Source organism: Corythoichthys intestinalis, chromosome 22 (genome assembly GCF_030265065.1).
Source record: "Corythoichthys intestinalis isolate RoL2023-P3 chromosome 22, ASM3026506v1, whole genome shotgun sequence".
Lineage (NCBI taxonomy): Eukaryota > Metazoa > Chordata > Actinopteri > Syngnathiformes > Syngnathidae > Corythoichthys > Corythoichthys intestinalis.
The window spans coordinates 24,183,486-24,203,431 of NC_080416.1; the positions used below are offsets into that span (position 1 = coordinate 24,183,486).

A 19,946-nucleotide genomic window follows, 5' to 3' on the forward strand; every position below is an offset into this window, starting at 1 on the left:
CGCCATATTAGAATCCGATTCGTTACATTATTTACAGGAATAATTATTAATTATTCTTCTTATTATTATATTACTCTGAATTATTTATTTATAACTTATTTGTTTTTCTATGTTTAATTGTCATTTGTAACAGTGCCAGCAGTATTTATTAAGAATTTAGTGTATGTTTTTAGGCTTTGGAACGAATTAATGGAATTATAATGTATTCCTGTGGGAAAATCCTGCTCGACATACGACCATTTCGACTTACAAACAAGGTCCTGGAACGAATTAAATTCGTATGTAGAGGTACCACTGTATTATCGAATGCTTACAAAAACTCCATGTAGCATGTATCACTGAGTGTCAAGACACAGCTGCGTATGGACACAGCTGGATTTTGGGGGGATTTTATGGATGAAACATGGTAATTTAACAGGGGTCGCGATGCAAAAATCGCAGACATCAAGGAGTGGTCGAGAGTTTCTTTTTCATATATTTACCCTTTTAAATTTTTTTTCAATTTTTTTTTTTTGTTTGGGTCGATTATTTATCATCTAAAATATCAGAGAAAATGCGACAGTAACAAAAAAAAAATACAATTAAGCGATAGTTATGAGGTAGATATTCGTGACTTTTTTACAGACGCCATTTTTTTCATTGACATAATTTATTTAAAAGTTTAAAATATGCGAGTGAATAATCTTTTAGTCGTTTTTTTTTTTTTTTTACGAAATATGAGACATCAATTAATGATTCTTAGCTAAAAATGACAGACATTTTGAATTATAAATATTAATTACCTTCGTTTTACAGTTAGGTTGAAACAAAAGCGGTTGCGCGACGTCTGTAAACGGGGGTTTTCAGGGTAAAACGGACAAATTTAAAATAGTTCGGGGGCTTCATGCGCCATGAATCTGCTATGGCAGCATATAGACATGTTGTTCTATCAAACACAACTGTTGTTTTGGCTTCAAATACAGCAGTTTCTTATAAAGAGGAGTGCAAGAGCAGAAACTGCTTTTTCAGTCTTGTCTGTGTTTTCCGCCATATATAGATAAACTGATTTATTTTTTTATTGACACGGCCACATTGTGCTGAAGAAACGTATGCAGCGATCCGTTGCCGACCATTACGGTACATGACGTCACCATTTTGTTTCGGTAATACTTCACTCTGATCGGCCGAATGATTTCGTCTGTGTTAAATTCTGCTTTTTTCACTCTTCATAAAGCACACAGAATTTAGTTTCTTGAACTCATTTGAGTCAACGTTTATTGGAGCTCCGCAACTCGGACCATAACAAACGTAACAACACAGACTTCCTGTGTGTGTCCGTCAACTATATCTGTCCCTCGGGAAACTCAAACCCAAATAACAATAGTTCCTATTGTTACTGTCGGGTCGACAGCGATGAGCTCTCTCGGATTTCCGACTTACGTTCTCATTTTCATTTTACCGTATCAATCCATGGACGAATTATTTATTCATCATGATGAAACAAGCAAGTTATACAGCAGCCTTTAAAAGAAAAGTCACGTTTTGTTTTCTCCTAGATTCTGGGAAGTTGGAGAAGTTATCAAATCATTTTATTACCGTAAATATAGTCAGTTTATGGTAATGTTTTGAACTACCAATATGCTATGCTTGTGCGGTGTTTCACCAGTCAGTAAAATGACATTTCTGTATCTGTACATGAGCTCTGTTGTCTTGTATTCTTCTATTTATCGGTGCTAAAATTAGGGTGCGCGTTATAAACGGGTACAATAATTTTTCCTAGATTTTACAAGTAAAATTGGGGTGCACATTACACACGGGTGCGCCTTATATTCAGGAAATTACGGTATTTTAGATAAAAAATTCATTAGGTTTGCTACAACAGAGCCTTCTAGAGAAGTCTCCTGCTTTAAGATGGCGGCTGTTTACTAACGCCAGCAAGTCTATCATTTCGCATCAAGTTCTATATACATATGATATCTATTACCTACCGTAGCATGATGTGGACGTAGTTTCTAGCGGCTGACGGCAGCAGTCAGGTATTATTGTTTTTTTTATCTAGCGGCATGAGTTGAGCCAGAGCCGTGAGTTGAGCATTGTCATTACCCGGGTAATGACAAGCATGATGTTTACTCTCGGGACGCAATGAACGGATTGTATTGCGCCGCGACCGTGCTGACTGTGTTTTAGTTCCGCTTTACTTGACAAATTTCAATAATCGGAATTTGGATGTTTGTAAATCGTTCTCGACTCTTGCACGGCCGAATTGCGAATAATCTAAGAATCTTTTTCGCTTTTTCGCGAAAATTTCGCTCACCTCTAGTATTGACAGGTCACATCGGGCACATACTGCGCCTCCCCTTCAAGCAGGGGGCTCTAAAAACACACGCACGCAGCAAATGTAACACCGGATGTAGTTGAAACAGTAAGAAAGCTGTACGGCATACCAACAAGAAGGATTGTCTCAGGAGTGATTTATTCAAGGATTCAAGGTAATTATTATATTTTTCATACTATGCATGCATTTTGAAACGTGAAAAAAATCAATAGGAGAAATGAACTGCTACAGACTAGCATCGTCCTTCGACATATTTACATAAAATAAATGCTAAATGCACGTTTCTTTTTTGCTTTTAACCAATAATCAAGACTGTTTTACGTCCATATCTATAAAGAATTCAGGGATTTAAGCATTTATTCATGCAAATTCAAACGTAAAAAGCTCTTTGTTCTGGTAAGGAGACGCCACAGTGTGACTTAAAGATGAGCAGCACATTTGACATATTTACTTAAAATTAGGGCTGTCAAACGATTAAAATTTTTAATCAAATTAGTCAGAGCTTAAAAATTAATTAATCGTAATTAATCGCAATTCAAACCATCTCTTAAATATGCCATATTTTTCTGTAAATTATTGTTGGAATGGAAAGATAAGACACAAGACGGACATAATAAACATTCAGCATACTGTACATAAGTACTGTATTTGTTTATTATAACAATAAATCCACAAGATGGCATTAACATTATTAACATTTATGTGTATTTTGCATAGCCATTTGATTGGGAATGCCAGTTCTCTTTGCATTGAGCGCTTTTCTTTTTGTGAACATTATGTTTTTTGAGGGATAGGAATATTATTTTTGTTGTGCTTTCACTAAATGATACTGTAGCGACTTAACTGTTCGGCCCAAATGCATGATGGGAAGTTGGGAAACCATGACTGTCGGTGGTGGCTGCAAATGGTACACAGTATGTTCTGCATTGTGTTCAGTTAGGCATGTTAAGAAAAAGAAGTCTCCTGTCCCGCCCAAATGCATGATGGGAAGTTAGGCAACCATGACCGTCAGTAGTGGCTACAAATGGTATACAGTGTGTCCTGCATTGTGTTCAATTAGGCATATTAATAAAAAGATCGTCTCTTGCTATGCCCAAATGCATAATGGGAAGTTGGGTAACCATGACTTCAGTAGTGACTGCCCATTTTTTTTGCTTTTAAACCAAGAATCGGGACTGTTTTACGTCCGTATCTATAAAGAATTGAGGGATTATGGCATTTATTCACAAGAATTTTCTACATAAAAAGGTCTTTGTCTGTGTTTCCATTCGGTCAGCTTTGACGGCGATAGGCCCCCTACTAATCGGCCCCATGCCCCTTCAATACCCTTATGAAGTCTCTGGTTTGAATTCAAGTAAACAGATGATTTTTTGGGGGTAGAGAATTGAACTCAAAATACTTTTTAAAAGTGCTGTTTAAAAGCTATTATAAATCCACTTTTCTATAACGTCCTCTATCTCACCCGTCTTCTGGATTCAGGACCTCTCCCAGCCACTTGTAACTTTTAGCAGAGGAGGAATCGAACACAGTTGGAAACGCATCTTCCCTCAGTCTTCTAATGCCACTACAAAAACAAAAAAGCAGGATGTACGTAAATGTAGGTATTCCATTTCAACGGCTAACTGTTGAACCCGTTTACCACTGGTAATAACCACAAAAGCAAAACTAACTTATTACTGCTATAAACAAGTTCATGGCACAATATTTTAGTTCATTTCTGTGGACTAACTGATTCTTTCGCAAGTTGTGTGTTTTCACACTTATGATCAGAAGGAGCTATGGTCATCCTTGTTTATTGGGGGGGAGGGGAAACAGGTCTACTAAATACAGTACAGGTAGTGCCCGGGTTATGACATACCACTTACGTGATTTCCACTTGATGATGCCAGTGTCTTGTCTGCCATTTTGTCTCCAGTCGTTTTTTTATTTCTTTTTTAAATAAAGCTGACTTTTGCTTTGTGATGCATGCTTTTATTTTGGCGTAGGAAGCATAGAGAAGTGAGTACTTCCACATACGAGTAAGAGTGCTCACTGGGGCCAGCTCTACGCAGGGGCAAGAGGGGGCAGTGCTCCCTTAAATAAATGTCTTGCCCCCTCAAATCAAAAAGTTGAGAAAGCAAATTTTTAATACACTCACAGAATGATTATATTACAAATTAACAGATTAATCTGCACTCAATATACAATCACTCCTTATAAAAAATATGCACATGGCTCCTTAATGTGGTAATTTATGCACGTAACTTTGGCTGTCATAGGCATGAGTTGACACTTCTGTGAAGCATGTTCAGGAGATATGCTGTGTCCATGTGTTTCGGGAGATCTAAGTTCCCAAGCTGGAAAATCGTTCTGATGTGCTGTAAAGTCGTAATGTGGCATTAAAGCATGGTTGCTACAGATAGGAGTAGCCTATTTTAATGGTCCAACGATACATCACAATCCGACTGACTGTATGGTGCTTTTTATAGACACCATGTAATAGAAAGGCATTTTTTTCGATTACTCCAACAACACAAGAATGCAACATTAATATTAGCATGTCCTAATCATACAGTAGATAGCGGATGCAAATTATTTCTTCCCGCCTGCTTTACAGGTTAGTGTGAGAGGCTCTCACTCAAGAGCTTTGTCTAATATTGTGTTAATGTGGTATGTGGTATTTGAGCTGTATCAATACTGATGCTATTTATTGATATCTGTATACTAGTATATGACCAAAATTAATCAATCTGTATGAATTGTCTCTCTTTGAGATATAACCTCTAACAATTTTTGCTCATCATAATTTCTAGCTGTTTTACAAGCATTTTATTTGTTATTGCAATCCCTGTAATCTGTAACAAGATGTATTATTTTTATTTGTATTTGACTCAAACAGCATTACTCTTGTAAATATATATTAGATACATACGCTACCGTAGTGTACATAATGAAAAATCCCATATGATACACTATGGTTCAAAACTTTGGGGAAACTTTTGAACGGTAGTGTACATGCCTGCCTATAACCGGCCCTCATGAAGAAGAGCGCACGCGCACACACGAGGAAGGGCGCATTTGCTCCCACGAAGAAGTCGCGCAGCCGAGTGAGAAAGAAAGGGGAAACATTACAGCTGCAAGCCTGCGCACACATTTGTTGCTTGTGAAGCATCCAGAGGCAACACCCACATTTAACACCTGTTGTTCTGTTCATTGTGCGTTTTCAACTGTGGTCAAATACTTGGGGCGAGTTTATGTGATTGTTTTTGATGATGTGCGGATGCTAATTGATACAGGCTAATCATTTGTGTGGATTGTTATTGCTGTATCAGCAGCTAGTTATAAACAAACATTTGGATTGCTGTTATTGAAAATAAAACTATTTAATTATTTATTTTAGTTTCATTCTGCAAGTGTTAATGTCATGAGCAGCTCAATAAAGTCCGCAAACCACACGGACTTCTGACATAGTCATTTCGGAGCCTGGTTCGCTGTCTAGCTAGAACTTAGAGCCAACCTCTAAGCGAGGACAGTACAATGACCTATAATACATTTTTTGGATAGGTTTTTTGGATTTAGGGGGTATTTAGGGGTACATAAAGAGTTAATTCCGACTTATGCAGAAATTCGGTTTACGTCGCCAGCGTAGGAACGGCACTCGTTCGTAACCCCGGGGGACTACCTGTACTGGATTTTTTAGCCATCAATCACTATGGATGCCATTTATTTCATCTTGGCATTCACTGACCTGCAACTAGTTAGCTCAAAGCTTTCCGGCTTGAAATGTTTGGAGCAAAAGTATACAAAGTCAGTCTGAGGGTCCCAGAAGTCAGAACGGTGGGAGTTGCTGATCCAGAGGTTTCGACGAGAGGCTTCTTTGGGCAACCTATGGCATCAATTATGTCAGTTGACCATTATATAAATGGTCATTGTTTAACTCAGCGATGCAAAACTAAAAAAACATGTTTCCAAGAACACAATACTTTATTTACTTGTGGAATGTGATTCCAGCATTACGAGTCTCACGGTTGTCACGGGATTTGCAGCCGCCCGCAGAACAGTGTCTCGGCATCTGAAATAAAAAGATGGTGATATAACATGATTATATCATGTCACACCCGAATCCAATACAAGAGTTGATCAATATTGAATATTGTTGTAACATTACTTTGCTCCAATTGTGAAAAGAGATGTATTCCTCAGTACAGTGTGCAGATCTAAAACAAATCAGAATTGTGTGCACTACAGTACTAAGAAAAGCTTACAAAGGGGAAATGGGACACTTCATCTTAAATGAACTGAATTCATGTGTATTAGGAGTGTGGTCGTAAAAATTCAACATTGACAAAAATCAACATTGACTTTGAAATGTTGCACACTAAAACAAATAAGTATACAGTATTTCTATACTGTATTTGGAGTGTAGCTTTCTAACTACATACTGAATCCATATGAATAATTGAGTTGTAGTTCTCAAAAATGCATATAACGTTGGTGTGAACTGTGAAGTTACCGTAATTTTCGGACTATAAGCTACTTTGTTCCCTCATTTTGAATCCTGCGGCTTATTTGTTGATTTATTTGTGTTAATAGGTAGCACTTTACTTGACGGCGGCGTCATAAGTCTGCCATATGACCTTCATAATTATGACGTCACATGACATTATCAGTGGCATAAATGAATGCTTATGAAAGATGTCATTAAGTGTCATCCTGCAAATTATGTCACTAACTCCATTTATGTTCAGCTCGGATATTTTACATCTATTCAAAAGTGATATCATTTGCCAGATGACACAAAATGATGTCTTTCATAAGCATTAATTAATGCTCATGGCAGTGTCATGTCATAATTATGATAACCTTATGACAGTCTTATGGCTCCACTGTCAAATAAAGTGTAACAAATTCCATAACTAGCTATTAATGAAGCAACTAGAACTGTAACTGAAGAAAAATTTTATCACAGAACATGAATTTTGATTGTTATTTACATCTGTAGCACTGCAATGCATGCTAAGAGGCATGTTGGACAACAACAGTGTTGACAGCTGTGGAAGCGGAGATTTACTGTCTCTCCCAAGAGAAAAGTGATGGCCAAATTAAGCTTCTTGAAGCAATGAAGCTTTGCAGGCAATTGGATCAAGGCTTCATGGTGGTTGATTTGGTCTTACGACAGCCTTATAGTGCGATAATTAGGTAACAGAATCACAATTAAGTTTGAAAAGTTGCCCAGCAATATTTAAAATATTGACATATTTCTGGGGGAAGATTTTATCTTTTCATTTAAAAAATTAAATAAAAAAACAACATCTGATGTTAGGTTTAAAAAATAAAGTTGTACATTGTACTTTAATTAGATACAAAAACAATAACTTTTTCATTTAAAAAAATATATTGAAAAAAAAAAATTATTATCAATTTTAGGTTTTAAAAAAAAAAAAGAGTGAAATGGTAAAAAATGAATAAATAAACATGACGACGGAAAACAAAATAGCACCGGGAAAAAAACGTCTTCCTGCCGCGCATGCACATTGCTAATGTTGCTGTAACTTGACTTGAGACAATGCTAGCAAGGCCTCCGTCTTTCCGAACTTTAATGTTCCTGCAAACTACAAAAACAATGAAATGGGCTTGAACTTTTATATATCTCACCACGTAAGGTTTTTACCCGAGCTAACTTTCTGTTGCTAATTTCAAAGAGCGAATACAACTAGCACGCCAAACGGGAAGAAGCCATCACTCAAACGCTCCATGAATACCACAGAACATCCCAAATATCACTTCGTATCATGCCTAAACATGACTAATACTTGACGAGTTTATTTTAAAAGTACTACCCTGCGCCGAAGAGCTGACCTTAGGAAGATGGCTGCGGTGTCTTTCTTGCACCTTTTTCCGGTTTTGCTGACTGACGTCACTTGTTGTTGTTGGGGGTTTTTTTCGGTAAAGCTTTATTGGAACGCTTAAAAACTCTACATGGCATTTGTACACTCAAGCCAGTATTTGTTTGCGATAGATAATAATTCATTCATTCATTCATTCATTTTCCATGCTTAAAATTAAATATAAGTGTAAAATCTTCGTGTGTGACGTTTTAAAGGCACACTATTAATATTGCTGCATTTGTTACTTAAATACGGTATGAACTACTTACCATACAGTAGTTTCGACAGACTGTAAAAAAAAAAAAAAAAAATTAAAAAAAGCTCGTTGTGTTCACCTTCTTTAGGAAACAAATTTAACGATAGATTTGGCCATATAGTAGTATGTGTGTGATTGTTGTTGGGTTTTTTTGGGGGATAGCTCCAACATCCTTGATGCATTCTGCTGCTCTACCTAATGTTGTGGCATCCAAAATGCATATCTTTATACATATCTGTATGTGCAGGTCACGGTCATTGATGGCGGAGTTTCTTTTTTCTTTTCTTTTTTTTTTTCTTTTTAATGCAGAGGCTGTCTGGAGGATGTGTCTGGCTGGCCCTCCCCTTCATTGTCCCCCATCTAGTCCTCCCCCACGGAGTTGGGGGGCTGTAAATCACAATGCCTCGCAGCAGCTCAGACGCGGATGCAAAGCACCGGAGAGCACATCTTTTCTTCATGGCAAGCTTACTTGAGTCCAAATGAGGATCCGAGCTCCTCCGGGGGCCGCGGTCATGTAGCCGTGACTGCATGCGGAGGCTCCGGGCTGCCTGCAACGACGGTGGCGGCGTCGGCTCCTCGCTTCACCGGCGTCCCGGCGGCCGTCTCATGCGAAACCCAGCGGCCCATTTGCGAAGCTCCAGCCCCACACAGTCCAATGGTTATTGCTCTTGCACAGGACCCCAGCCACAGGGCATGGATATATGTAAGTTACTCCTTTTTTCCTCTTTCGACATTTTCTGCACATTTCAGGGATGGGTTTAATTTTACACGTACATATTTAAATTTGATTTTTTTTTTTTGTAGCCTTGATGACATGTAGAGCTGTCTGCAGGTGCAACCAAGCGTATCATAGGACATCTCAATGCATATGCATTTATATATAGGCCATTTTGTCACTGAATGAATGAAATCTGTCTGTCTGCAATTGATGCTTCTTGTACATTTATTGTTGCTTATCTGGACCAGATGCTGATTTTTGGTTTCGGTTAGCTGCATGGTGCATTACCCAAATAAGCTAAACTCAGCTTTTTGAGGAAGCATTGGACACTTCATTAGGTACCCCTGCATAGGATGTCTACACGAATATTTATATTATAATAAAACATTGTTACAGTTGGTGTGAAACTGCTCTCCCTCATTGGAGGGATAGCTTATTTCCCCCTAAGCACTGTTTAAGATGATACTGTATGTGAATAATTATGATATATTTTTTATATACAGTATGTCATGTATGGGTTCTCCTAATGAAATTTCAGGTGGTGCATTTTCTTCCAGCTCGTGTATGAGAAATGTCATGTAGTAATTAATGGAAAAATATGACCATATGCTTTGGTGTTTCACTGTCCTTTTGGTGAATTTTTTTCTCCCATTTAATGTTTATTTTCTTTTTATACAAGAGACAACATCTTAGAGTGCATGCTTCTAACTCCACAATTGAACACTATCTAAAGAAGGGTAAATTCCTCATTTCTCACTGGCCACAATGGAGATTAGTTTCTAAAATACTTTAGAAACACCTTAATTGTATATTAATCATAATTAGTAGCCTAAATATTTTCTGTTGTACAGAATTATAATAAAAGCAGCCATTATGAACCACAATCCATATATCCATGTTTCAATGTACATAACCGAATTTTTATATGAAATTAATTTCTGTATTCAGTCTTTAGTTAGATGGATTTGGATTAGGTGAGTAGTTTTACGCGCATACATATATATGTATGTGTGTAAAACTACTGTACATACAATATTTATGCACATACATTAATACAATACAGGGCCTGCGTAGGCTTATGGCATTGTAATTATTAAGGGTTATTGATACAATACATTGACAGAAGATCTAGGCTAAGTTGTTCAACTATTTGTGTTTTGATAGATATTTAGTTTGTAAAATATGAATCATGTTTTGAAGCATGGAAGAGCACCCATTGATGACTTTTGTTGTGACTGGTGGTGGTGGGAACGAGACCGGACGGGGGTAAAACTAAACAAAAAACACACATCCAGATTGATTTGCGATGCACCAGACTCCTCATTACAGCCGGCTGTCTGTCTGGGGGTCGCTCCTCCTCAGGGCTGGGGGGTAGGTAGGTGGGGGTCAAGGGTGAAAGGTGAAGGTCTGTCAGCCACGGTCTACGTCTGAGTCTTTGTCTTCCTCCTTTCGCTCTTTGTTTGCAAGGCGCATAGCCAACGCAAGAAATTTAGCTTTATTTTCTCAGGTTTCTTATGAAGCTCAATAATAGTAAGGCTTTTGAGAATTATTGTATTGCACAAGATTTTTCCAAGTCATTGCTTCGCAGTCAAGAGTGCACTGGTAGAGTCCCTTTTTAGATGCATTTAATTGTACTCTATATGTTCCCAGAGTGCTTGGTTATCAATAAAGCAGTCAAAACAAGTCATCAGGCCCTCAATTTGGCTTGCTATGATCTTAAAAACACAAGAAACATGAGTGACTTCTATTGCATTTAAATAGTAGGTTCGCAATTCTTTTATTACCTTAAATTAGATTTATTTGGGCATTGTTACAGATGCTGATAGGTAGATAGGCTGAATTGTTTTACATTAGTTTTTGGACCAATTAAGTGAGTAGTTCGACTTTTTTTTAGTCTTATTTTGTATCATACATAGGTTAGTATACTTTAGAACATCTGGGAAATGACGGTACTGCATTAAATGTGCAGTATAGTAATTAAACAGTAATGAAATGTAAAATATATCTTAATATGAACTTGACCCGTCCATTTAAAAGAAAAAAATTAAGTTACTTAAGGAAATTGTAGTTTATTGAAAATGTACCAGAAATTAAGAAAAAAAGGTGAAAAATTGCAATTAAATTAAAAAAAAAAACAAACAAAAACAAAAAAACGCGATTTTAATCAACAATTACTTTTAAAATCAAATAATTTAAATGTATTTAGTCGAACTTAAATGGTATATCAAAAAAACTAAAAATATTACAGAAAATTTGCAGCCTATATAACAAAATGCTTTTGACTCCATTTTGGATGAAAATTTTATTTCCCTATTTTATCCCCTTATTTTTAACTTCATAAATAAAATAAAAAAGGCAAAACAGATACATTGACAAATAATGTACAGGAAGCATTTACTGTATGCAACTCAATTAAAATCTGTCCAATAAAAGAGTCACTCTGTCCTTAATTTGTGGAAACATGAGCGACGCTCCTATTTGCATTCAAAATATATGTCTTGAAAAAGCTCATCAACATGCAGTGTTTATATTTATTTAAATCAAGGTCAGAGAGGCAAGGTCAGGAAAGCAGCATCGCATTTGCATGCACCATTTTTGAATATTAGATTGGGATTAGAGACATAGCTAATGAGCCAGATGGCATCTGATCTGCTACGCCCTGCCTTCTCTCTTTGACTGCATGGCTCCCGTGATTAAACACTGTGTGTGTGTGTGTGTGTGTGTGTGTGTGTGTATTGTGTCTAGACGCGTCTGGGTAATAAATGGTCCAATAAATGATCCCCGCAACCCAGACCACATGGCTCATCCAGCTCGTATCACCCCCTGCTACCGTCACCCTTCTCTCCTTTAGTTTTACAATGCAATCACTCCCCTTTTTTAATGATGCAAAATGCGTCAAAGGCGCCTGCTAGTACACACTGTTATTATTATAGCAAATAAACTGATTAGGTGGGAGATTATAATGACTGCTTTATAGCATGACAGATGCATGCATTCCATTCAAAGCAATACATTCGTTATGTTTGTCAAGGCATAATTCATGATACGAGGAAAATTGCCAATGGTATGTGCAACACTATCAAGGGCTGCTTAAATGGCTACTTTAAACCTAGATTGCAGACTGCCTGTGAGTTTCGGAGTATGACTTCTTGAGATTTTTTTGTGCATCTAGTCTTGTTAGACATGCCCATCAATTTTCATGTTGCTAAGTGAAACTGGACTCAGGGGCTGAATTTTCAAAAAGCAGCAAAAACGGCAACAATCACGTAAAATAACCACTTACAGACCAAAATGTCAGTCTTCCTGCAAGCTTTAAAGCATGACTTTTTGTGTGCGTCTAGCGGTGACTTTCCAATTATCATTAGATTCTGAGCACTGGAGTGATTTGAGTTTTGTATTTTGTGGCCGATAATGACTTTTTCACCGATATATCGATATATGTCCAACTCCAAAAATCTGATACCGATATCAAGCCTATACCGATATATGCGGTCGCTGACTTAACATATTATGGCTAATTGTATTGTGATGCCCCACTACTACCACTAGATGTTTTAATAATATTAATAATGCTCACATAACAAATCCCAAGCATCTTAGTTTGGAGACATTTAGAGGCCGAGTTATGCTTCTGCGGCAAGTCCCGACCGGATTTATGACCCTCCGCCGTAGCATGACGTGCTCTTTCACAGATTGCTGAATGAGCGTCACGCCAACGCATGGTGACGTGACGCAAATGGACTGTGCTTGGTCCGCTCAGCCCGTTGTTTCTGGTTCAGCGCGAAATCACCGCCATTTTAAAACATTGTTGTGCTACACACAAAAATGGACCAAGCCGACAAGAGTATCATCGAAGAAGTCCGCAAGTACGACAACCTCAACAATGTCTCGTCAAGACATTATAAAGATTGCCAAATGGCAAGCAATTCGTGGAAAGAGATTACTGAAAATACGGGGCTGGAAGTCAGCGATTGCATAAAAAAAAACAAAAAAAATGGAAGAACCTCCGAAACAAGTAGTGTATGTGTGTTCAGAAGCGAATGGCCACACAAAGTGGTGACACACTCGGCCAAAAACTGCCAGCTTTTTATCACTTTGCCGTATTTTTGGTTGGTGCACTATATAATTTATTGTGTAGATATGTTTGCTGTGAGTCTGTGACTTATTTACATTTTACACTTCGAGTATATGAAGAATAAAGCACAGGTTTGGGCTCAAAAGAGTTGTTATGATGTTTGATTTTCAACAAAAGACAGTTCGCACACATGATACATCATCACTGATTGAGAGTTTCTCGGTGCTTTTATGATAACTTGTTTACCATCAAGGCTTCCATAGCCGCCAGAAATCTGTTATGGCTTCCCACTGCCTGTTTGGAGGACCAGACAACAAATCGGGCTGCAGGGCTGTCCACAATGCTTTGCAGATCTCAGACAAAACGCTGGACACATTTCTCGACGCCAGTTTGAAGCTAGCAGCCACAGCTTGCTGGCTTCCACCCGAAGCTAGAATTCATAATGTGACTGCCAGTCTCTGTGCAGCATCAACAGTCAGACAGACCCCCTCCACAACCGTTGTCTGCGTCACCTGCGCCTCAATATTTGTATGAGCAACATTTGTTGTTCAATGTTGATGAGCTGAAGATCCACATTCAAGCGTTCCATCTCCATTGGCTTTGTTGTGTAACAGGAAGAAAACTAGAGGAAGTCGACAAGAGTCCCCCAAAACCGTACAAACCCAACGCCACACCCCTCTAGTGGCATGGTGGTGAATTACAGAGCAACGCGTTCCCTTGCTGCAGAACTATCCAATGCAACGCAGCGCAACGCAGAAGCATAACTCGGGTTTAATAAGCATAACTGCCGTGCTAAGCTGTGACCAGTCCTTGTACAAAGGTAGAAGACTTCTACATTCACTTTGAAGGCAACATGCATATTGGCCCAAAGCGGATAATGAAAAACCGATGTCTATATTATTCAATATCATTTTAAAATGCTTTCAGCCCGATAAACTCCAGTGGCCACTCATCAAACTTGACGAGCACTCTCTGTCTCTTCCCACTCGCAATGACAAAATCAAGTTCTTCAATATTTAATATCACCAATCTGCACAGTATGCCAGATTAAAATTTGGTAGCAACTGGACAAAAATACATCCGGAAAAAGACAAATTTCCCAATAAATAACTGCTTCAAACTAAAAGGGTAGAGTTTCTGTGTCTTTCTAAGCATGGCTTCTTGAGATTTTTTTGTTGGTTTACTCATGATAGACATGCCTGCCAAATTTTATGTTGCTAAGTCAAAATGGCTTGAGGGGCTGAATTTTCAAAAACAAATTATTAAAAATACTTGCAGAGCACTATTGAGCGCTGGAGACTAATGTGCTTTAGTGGTCAGTCATGACATTTTGCAGGCATATCCTGCCCTTAATGTTGTAGCCAAGAATTGTTTCTTGATTCTTTTTCTTACCAAGTTTGACATGTAACTTCCCTGTTTCATTGTGTGATGTTGACACAGTTGTCTCTGGAGGAATAACTTTATGTATTATGAGCTCGGAAGCAGTGTCTATTTTTTTTTTCGGGGAAAGCTGCAGCCCAGTTACCATGACGACCAATGCATCACTGTAAACGCCTGTGTTTTCTAACGTCATCTCGCTTTCCTCCCAATGTCTCCCGTGTCCGCAGCTGAACTGGAGCTGGTTCAGATAATACTTATCCTGTTGGCGATGAGCGTGATGGTGGCCGTGATCATCTGCCTTCTCATCCACTACCGCCTCGTCGCCCTGTCCCTACTCGGCAGACTCGGCCACGCGCAGGAAGTCCCGACGGCGCCAAGGGTAAGTGACCAGCGACCGATGGTTACGCATCCATTTGTTGGTGAACTTGTCATAACAAGTCTCTTCGTGTTTGTTTCAGGATTCGAGTGGGTGGCCAAGCGCCGTGCTGACTCAACATGGACAAGGCCAGGTGAGTCATGCTTAGGCTTTTTTTGTTTATATTCGCTCTGTTACATTAAGCTCTGCCACGAAGAACGAAAACATGGGAGTGTTTCATGTACAGGATTAGAATTGGACAGCAGTTCTCCTGGTATATCTTTGAATATAATACGTGACCACAACATATTGTTGTTTTTATGGGTTTTCGCAGTAGAGTTACTTCAATGTCCTTGTATGCGAAAAAAGAGAGAAACAGACAGAAAGCAATTAAATATTTCTCAACTGCTTAAAGGGGAAGTTCAGAATTTTTGACATAAGGCTTAATCTTCGAGTTAGCTGGGGTTTAATTAGTCGGTGGAGTTGATTTCAACAAATTCCGTGCAGTTTGTTAGTTTTTTGTCAGTTTCAGGGCTCCGGAGTGGCTTAGCTAGCACGAGTCAATGGTGCCTGCTTATCATACCAATAAAAATACAACAAATGTACGCATGAGACTCACCGATGACCCATGCAGTCAATAGTGTTGACTATGTTTTCAGGATAAAGTTATTAAAACTTATCATTGCATGTCAATAACTGTAGTATGAACAAACAGCAACATTTGTAATCCAGCAGTTCTGCAGGGAACAGGCTGTTTAGGAAAGCAGGGCAGAGTGATATCACAATGTTTTAAAAAAAAAAAAAAATTTTTGTATGTGAACGAAAGGGACTCCTCCGCAGTCCGAGCACGAGTGGCCAAAGCACTCCTCTCTATTGTGGTCGTATTACGCATCTAAAAAAAAAATAGTCCTGCAGAATGAAATGAATTATGGCAGTTAGAGGCGTGCGAAATTTCCAATTCTTAGATTATTCGCGATTCAGCCGTGGAAGATTCGAGAACGATTCACAAATATCCAAATTCCGATTATTGAATTATACCAGGTAAAGCAGAACTAAAACACAGTCAGCGCGGTCTTCGGGACGCAATGAGAGTGAATATACTGTACAACTCATGCCGCTAGATAAAAAAAAAAAAACAATAATACCTGACTGCGGCCGACAGCTGCTTCAAACAATGCCGAGTTGCTAGTTGCTACAAACATACGGACACATACGGCTATATAGATATCACATATATGTAGAACTAAGTGCAAAATGACCGACCACGGCGGCGTTAAAACATATAAAGAGAACTAGATGCGAAATGACAGACTCGCTGTTTAGTAGATGCCGCGTTGTAAACAGCAGCCATCTTGAAGCAGTAGACTTCTCTAGAAGGCTCTGTTGTAGTGGAACTAAATAACGTTTTATCTAAAATACTCCTAAATTGGCAAAATCTTGACTTGAATCTATCTTTAAAACAGTTTTAAAACTTTGACATGTCGAAAAGAGACAGAAGGGAAATTATGGAATAACGATAGCAATTTTAACAACTTTAACGGTTGATTCACATCCAGGGGTCGCGTTAACCGAATATTTTCCGTCGTTGACCGGTTTTTTAAAACGGTGACGGAAAAAACTGAAGTCCATCCGTCATTTTGACAGGTTGCAATTCACACCCCAGACCACAGGGTGGCGAGTGAGCATATTAATTAGCTATTGTCGCTCTTGATGCATGACGTCGTTGGCCTCACTCGGAAAAATGTCAAGGCAACTGAGTGTTTGCCTGGCACGGCCAGACTGTTCTCCCTGTATTTTTCAAACACTGAGAGAAAAGTCTGGGACACAGCCTCTCGAGTAGGTACAAAATCAATCGACAGATCAGATTTGTTTATTTGCGTGACGTGTTCTTCACGAGCAACGTCACTCTTGCAAGTCTTGAAAGTCGTCTCTACAACAACACGGATGGCGAACGGGAGAGCCGAGAATATGTTCCAATCCGCGGTAAATTCAGTTTTAAATTAGCTAAAACACATCGACACGAGACATTGACAACAGTCTGTCTCGCGCTAGCCATGTTGAATAAACTCTGTTCTCCTCGTATGTTTACTTCCGCGCGCAAGTCCCTCGTCCTGCCCTCGTCGCTTTGCTAACGGCACGTCTGCCCGTCGCTGATTGGTGCACTCCGCTGTCTGTTAGCCTCTTGTTAAGCTTGTTCGGACAGAATATTAATTAAAAATGAATGAAAACTAAATACTATTGAATATGTCATTATTATCATTTTAAAAATGTAAGTGACGGGTAAAAATAGATTATGGTCGGATTTTTATGACACTGTCAGTCAAAATGACAGACAACTGTTCACATCATTAAATTAATTGAATGTAGTCTAAAGCTGCTGATACAGAATGGGGACTTGAGTATTTTATTTACTTTTTTAACTGTTTAACTGATTTTAACTGTTAACTTGATAATGAAATATTAGTTTGGTTTAGCCAGAGGGGATTTTTGAACAATTTTGGAAGTAATGTACAACACTAAAATCAATAATGGTAAAATAATCGATTTATAATCGAATCGTAGCCTCTGAATCGTAATCGAATCGTTACGTGCCCAAAGATTCACACCTCTAATGACAGTTTAGTGTGACAATGTGCCGCATTGGTATTTCGAACAATGATCTGCATTTTGAATTTATTTGACTATGTTAGATCTGTTAATATCGTTTTTTTATTGGCATGCTAACCAGGCACCATTGACTTGCGCTAGCTTAGTCACGCCGGAGCCCTGAAACGAACAAATAACTGACAAACTACACGGAATTTGTTGAAATCAACTCCACCGACTAATTAAACTCCTGCTTGAAGATTAAGCCTAAGGTAAAAAATTCTAACTTCACCTTTAAATGCTATTGATTTCTGGTGATTGCTTAGTAGGGCGCCCTCTATTGACCAGGTGTCACTGCGAACAGTCAAGGCAAAACTGAGTTAAAATCATGCTTGAATGAGCGTCTCATAGTTTCATCTCATGTTTTCAGTCAATCCACGGCCTCCCGAACCGCACAACGCCGGTCTTCGTGCAGCACCGCCAGCTGTGCCGGCTGCAGCCCACCTACCCTTACATGCCGCAGGACACCGTCGGCCTGCCACCCATGATCCGCTTGCCCGACGGGGAGGAAAAGGAGCCTCGCTTCTACCTTCAACACACGGAGCTGAAACGTTCCTGCATTCGCGCGCCTCCTAACCGCACCGTCCTCATAGACAATTATGTGCCCAGCACTGCCACATGGATGGGCAAAAGGGAATCTGGAAGCAGTGGCGAGAGTTCTGAGAGTCCTCCGCCTTCCTACAGTGTGACTATAGAGGACTCCTGTTGTAAAATTGCTGCTCCAGGTCCTAAAAGGGTATTACAAACAAGCTGGTGCGCCGCTGAAAACACAACCTCCACCGAGGCCGTTCCTCATAACTCTTCAGTCACTTGAGAGACTTTTTCTTTGTGATATTTAAGTGTTATCAAATCTTTTCTATGCGGTGCTAAAAATCTCTTGTTGTGTTTTGTCTATTTTTGTAAGCTTTTCCATGTATTTCTGCTATACATCTTAACTCAGTGCCCTGATAAGCATTAGTCATTACTCCCAGAATGTACCTGGCTTCGTAATGCAAAAGCGAGCTGAAGTTGCACAGAGAATGCTTCTGCTTTTATATTATTTTTCGAGCTGCTAAAGCTTTTTGCTTGAATCCGAGGGGCGTATGTTTAAAAATCTTTTATCACGTTGTAAACCCAGAGGCAATTTTCAGTTTTTGTGTACCACTAACGGCGGCGTTCATGTCACCATCTCAAGCACTTTTGCCTCTGAAACGACAAAGCATGGGAAAATGGAGCACGCTTCCTCCGAATAAGCCATGCATAGCGATGTACTCTCCTCGGTGCAATTGACTTGATCAGCTTTGAACTGAATTTATGCTACAACTATAGACGCTGACTTTTGAGAAAAAAAAAATATCCTTGTCATTTACATTTTCATGTTATTTAACAAAGATTTTGTATTTATAAGCTGTAGCAGTTTACAATAAAAGGCTGGAGGTGATGGCGTGTCATTTTTTTTCTACGGCTGTTTTTCTGCTAGTTGGATATAGATTTAGTTTAGTTTGTCTTATTTTATCAGTAGATATGTATTTTTACTAAGGGCGTTGGTTTGGCCTCAACATTGGTAGGGACGACAGAACAGTACAACCTGGATGTATACTTTTTGCTGGGGACAGGGCATTAATAAGACCAAACAGATTGGGTGAGCAGGGGTCAGGGCTACATTTCTCACAAATATGAACCTAATTAATTGATACGCTAAATGATCAATGCGAACTAAATCTGTATTGACTTATACTAACTTTCACTTGTGCTGGTTCAAATGATAAACTGTTCATTTTCACCCTTTCTTTTCAAAAACTACTCAAGAAATATTTTCAAAACTTCCAGAATAGATGTCTGGATTTTATTAGCAAATTTAAATTGCAATATGTGAACACAATTTAAAAATTATATTTACATGTTCTAGCCTTCTTCCCTTCCAAACCAGGCAGTTTACAAGAAGAAAAGCATCAGCATGTTTTTTTTTTTTTTTTTTGACTGTCAACACTTTCCTGAAACACAGACTGGGCCTAGGACTTCTCTCTCTAAGCACCTTCATTCTCACGTTTTTCTGGTTCTATAGTTTCCGGCGGAGTTCCCTACATTTCTCACAGTTTAATTAACGTTAACAGTAAAAAACACATACAGGAGGACACTTCTCTCTAAGCAACTTCCTACTCGAGTTTTTAATGCTAATTCTGATGCAGGTCGGACTTTCAGCAGCAAAATTAGTGGTGTGTTTCCCACCTCCACAACACTGATGTCTTTTCACATTAATTCACTTGTTTCAGCTGGCCGAAACAAAACTTCTAATATCCCTCCTTTTCGAAGGGGACGGAGGAGATGGCATGTTGTCGACATGTTGTATTTCTGT

At 38.8% G+C, this 19,946-nt stretch overlaps 2 protein-coding genes across 6 annotated transcripts in view; one reads left to right on the top strand and one right to left on the bottom strand.

The window, feature by feature from the left end:
• The window catches only part of LOC130910482 (THAP domain-containing protein 7-like), a 28,752-nt gene extending 20,272 nt beyond the window's left edge, over nt 1–8,480 (bottom strand). Inside the window, exons 1-4 of one of the 5 annotated variants that reach the window (XM_057827832.1) lie at nt 8,153–8,204; nt 6,286–6,365; nt 6,042–6,179; nt 3,777–3,878 (exon numbers count right to left, since the gene is read on the bottom strand). In XM_057827832.1, coding sequence (XP_057683815.1) covers nt 3,777–3,878; nt 6,042–6,179; nt 6,286–6,365 — 320 coding nt within the window. In that variant the 5' untranslated portion in view covers nt 8,153–8,204. The other 4 variants (XM_057827833.1, XM_057827835.1, XM_057827834.1 and 1 more) reach the window with 4 other exon arrangements.
• LOC130910483 (protein TMEPAI-like) lies at nt 7,785–19,034 on the top strand. The gene is made up of 5 exons (XM_057827838.1): nt 7,785–7,951; nt 8,747–9,140; nt 14,838–14,989; nt 15,069–15,119; nt 17,982–19,034. The coding sequence occupies exons 2-5, from the start codon at nt 8,966–8,968 to the stop codon at nt 18,423–18,425; spliced, it is 822 nt and encodes a 273-aa protein (XP_057683821.1). The 5' UTR covers nt 7,785–7,951; nt 8,747–8,965; the 3' UTR covers nt 18,426–19,034.
• The last annotated feature ends 912 nt before the right edge of the window (nt 19,035–19,946 follow it).